The sequence below is a fragment of the Coffea eugenioides genome, chromosome 3 (assembly GCF_003713205.1).
Source record: "Coffea eugenioides isolate CCC68of chromosome 3, Ceug_1.0, whole genome shotgun sequence".
NCBI lineage: Eukaryota > Viridiplantae > Streptophyta > Magnoliopsida > Gentianales > Rubiaceae > Coffea > Coffea eugenioides.
Genome location: NC_040037.1, coordinates 13,748,595 through 13,751,997, shown reverse-complemented (window position 1 = coordinate 13,751,997; position 3,403 = coordinate 13,748,595). Strand labels below are relative to the sequence as shown.

At 54.2% G+C, this 3,403-nt stretch overlaps 1 protein-coding gene across 1 annotated transcript; it reads left to right on the top strand.

Moving 5' to 3' along the window:
- The first annotated feature begins 230 nt into the window (after nucleotides 1-230).
- LOC113766088 lies at nucleotides 231-1,004 on the top strand. Its single transcript, XM_027310314.1, has one exon. It carries the CDS (start codon nucleotides 231-233, stop codon nucleotides 1,002-1,004), a length of 774 nt encoding a protein of 257 aa, XP_027166115.1.
- The last annotated feature ends 2,399 nt before the right edge of the window (nucleotides 1,005-3,403 follow it).

Here is a 3,403-nt window from a genome sequence, read left to right as displayed (position 1 = left end):
AAGGGGTGCCATTAGGGGTGACCACGGCACTTCCACCTCCACGTGGTTGAGGCAAACAGTTGAAGGCTCCAGTCAACGCGGTGACGGGGTCTTCACTATGGAACCGTTACCAAAGCCCCCCAGTGTTTTCTGGGAAAGATAAGTCTCACCCCGGCGAGCATTGGTGTCCGGACTGGACGCTTAAGGTCAACGACAGGTGCAGCAATCCTCGGGTTGGACAAGACTTGGTGATGCACTCAAGCTTGCCGAGAGACGTGGATTTCACAAAGAAGCTGACTCCGGCCGAGCTGATGCAAAGTATTATGGTGGCCACAGCCTCCAACACAGCCTTTGTGGCCGAGATGGCACATCGGTACTGTGCCTTAGTCGAGGAGCAGGACACCGGCAAACTGCAAGATCAGATTGCCAAGTTGAAAAAGAAACTGCTGGTTTCCGACTCCGAGAAGTCGGAGCTTCAAAGACGGCTCCAAGAAGCCGAGTCTAAGGGAGAGGAGGCCGAAGCCACGATTAACAGCTTCAAGTCGGCTCTGGAGGAAGAGCAGAAGAGGGGGGAGGAGGTGAAGAAAACCCAAGAACAGGCCCTCGAGAGCGCAAGGACCTCGGCAGTTGAAGACTTCCGGAGGTCAGAGAAATTCATTGGGGATCTCGGCCAACTGACGAGGCCGAGTTTTATGCTAGGCTTCACATCGGCCATTGACGAGGCCGCGGCTCATCTTCCCTCCGAGGCCCTGGAGTCATTGAGGAACAATGCCAACTATAATGAAAACTCCAAGGAGCTGTGTGATCGGATGGCCGAGGGCATCCAAGCTGGGAAGAATTTGGCCGAGGTCCAAGAAGAATTCAACAAATGGCTGTCCGAGCTCGACGAGGTGTTCGACGAGGACGGGGAAGAGGAAGCTGGGAGTGACGTCGGCGAGAAGCCTGGGGGTGACGGAGAGCAAGAAGGAGAAGGTGGTGGAGAGCTTCGCCCTGGCGGGGAAGAGACTGGGGAGCAGACGACCTAGGAGGGAGCCGAGACAGGGGTCTAGGCTTGTAGGTGATTAAATGTAATGCCGAGGTGGAAATGCTTAGTAGCATTCCTGACCTCGGTCTTGTATTTTTTTTGTAATGCCTCTTCTTCATTAATGAAACATCTTCTTCTCAGTTCGGCTCTTTCAATTTCATGCTTCGTCCCCTGTTTGTCCCCCTTATTTTTTAATAACAGATGTGTGGCACAATCATATTGAAAAATAACAAAGCAGCTAAAGTGATAACTTAGTAAAATTTTCAAGCATAATACAGCCTGAGGTTCTCGGCGTGCCAAGTCCTCGGCACTAGAGAGCCATTTCGGTAGCTCAATTTGCAATACCCACTTAGACTAGATTCCACAACTCGGTAAGGGCCTTCCCATTTCGGACCCAATTTCCCTTGCGGTTCAGCTCGGCTGACCAAGTTTTTTCTAAGCACCAAGTCTCCTGGCAGGAATCGCCGATGCTTGACGCGGGCATTGTAGTAGTGGGCCAGGGTGTTCTTGTAGGACGCTATCCGAGCTGAGGCGAGGTCTCTTTTCTCGTCGATGAGGTCGAGATCTAACTGCCTCTCTTCTCTGTTCATCTCGGCTACATAGGCTGTTAGTCGAGGACTGGGTGTGAGGAGCTCAGCAGGGATGACAGCCTCGGCTCCATAGGTCAAGGAGAAGGGGGTTTCTTGCGTGGATGACCTCGGCGTGGTCCGATATGACCACAGAACACTGGGGAGTTCCTCCACCCAAGATGATCCAGCTCGGTGCAGTCGGGTCTTGAGGCCATGCAAGAGAGTTCGGCTGAAGTTTTCTGCCTGACCATTGGCCTGAGGGTGGCCTACCGAAGTGAAGTGCTGTTTGATGCCGAGGTTCTCGCACCAAGTCTTAAATGGGTTCTCGGCGAACTGTCTTCCATTGTCCGAGATGATGATCTGAGGTATGCCGAAGCGACAGACAATGCATTTCCAAAAGAATTTTTGAACGGCCAGCCCCGTGATGTTCCTTAGAGGCTCGGCCTCAACCCACTTTGTGAAATAATCCACAGCGGTCACCAGGAAGGTATAACCCCCGACCGCTTTAGGGAAAGGACCGATGATGTCTGTCCCCCATTGCTCAAACGGCCAGGGTGAGGTGATTGGAACCATGAAATTTGAGGGTTGGTGAAGCTCAGGGGCGTGGACTTGGCAGGATGGGCAACTGAGAACAAGATTTTGGGCATCTTGTCGAACGGAAGGCCAGAAATACCCAAGGAGTAGGGTCTTCCTGGCTAACATCCTGTGGCCGACGTGAGCCCCACATAGGCCTTCGTGTATCTCATGGAGGACCTGGCGTTCTGCCTCGGGTGTAACGCACCTCAGCCATGGGCCAAGGTATGAGCGTTTATACAGTTCTCCATCGCGGAGCGCGTACCGAGCAGATTTGCGTTGTATCTTTCTCGCCTCGGCTCGGTCCTCGGGGAAGACTCCCTGCCCTAAGAAAAGGATGAACGGGCTCATCCATGTTTCTCCCGTGTTCACAGGGCAGGCAACCTCCTCCATGTATCCCGGCTCGCTCAACACTTCCACCAAAACGGTCTTGTTGAGGTCAGAAAATGAGGTGGAAGCCAACCGGGATAAGGCATTGGCCCGCCTATTCTGGGAGCGGGGGATTCTTTGGATTTCGAAAGATTCGAAGTATGCGATGAGTTGGTGGACTTTGGATAGATACCGTTGTATGGTTTCATCCTTGGCCTCATACTCACCAAGGACCTGGCAGACTACGAGTTGGGAGTCGCTGCGGACGTGGATCCGTTGTGCACCAAGCCTGCGGGCTAGCTGGAGTCCCGCGATCAATGCCTCATATTCGGCTTCATTGTTGGTGGCCGGGAAGTCAAAGCGGAGGGCATACGAGCACACTTCTCCCTGGGAGCCCTCTAGGAGCAGTCCTGCTCCACTTCCAACCCCATTAGAGGATCCGTCCACATACAACATCCACAGGTGTGGGGTGGACACTTCGGCTATGGCGGAAGTGGACTCTCGACCTTCCGTGAATGTGAGCTCAGCCAAGAAGTCGGCTAAGGCTTGAGCTTTTATGGCGGTGCGCGGCTCATACGACAGATCGTACTCCCCCAATTCAACGGCCCACTTGGTGAGGCGCCCGGAGGCCTCGGGCCGCACCAGTATCTGTCGGAGAGGCTGGTCGGTCCTGAAGGAGATGGGATGAGCTAAGAAATAGGGTTTCAGCCGCCGGGCGGCGTGGACTAGTCCTAGCACAAGTTTCTCCACTTGAGTGTATCGAGTTTCCGGCCCACGGAGAGCTCGGCTGACATAGTAGACTGGCACTTGAGTGCCCTCATCCCGGATGAGTACGGCGCTGACAGCCTCGTCCGCTGCGGAGAGGTAGAGGTACAGCTTCTCCTCGGGC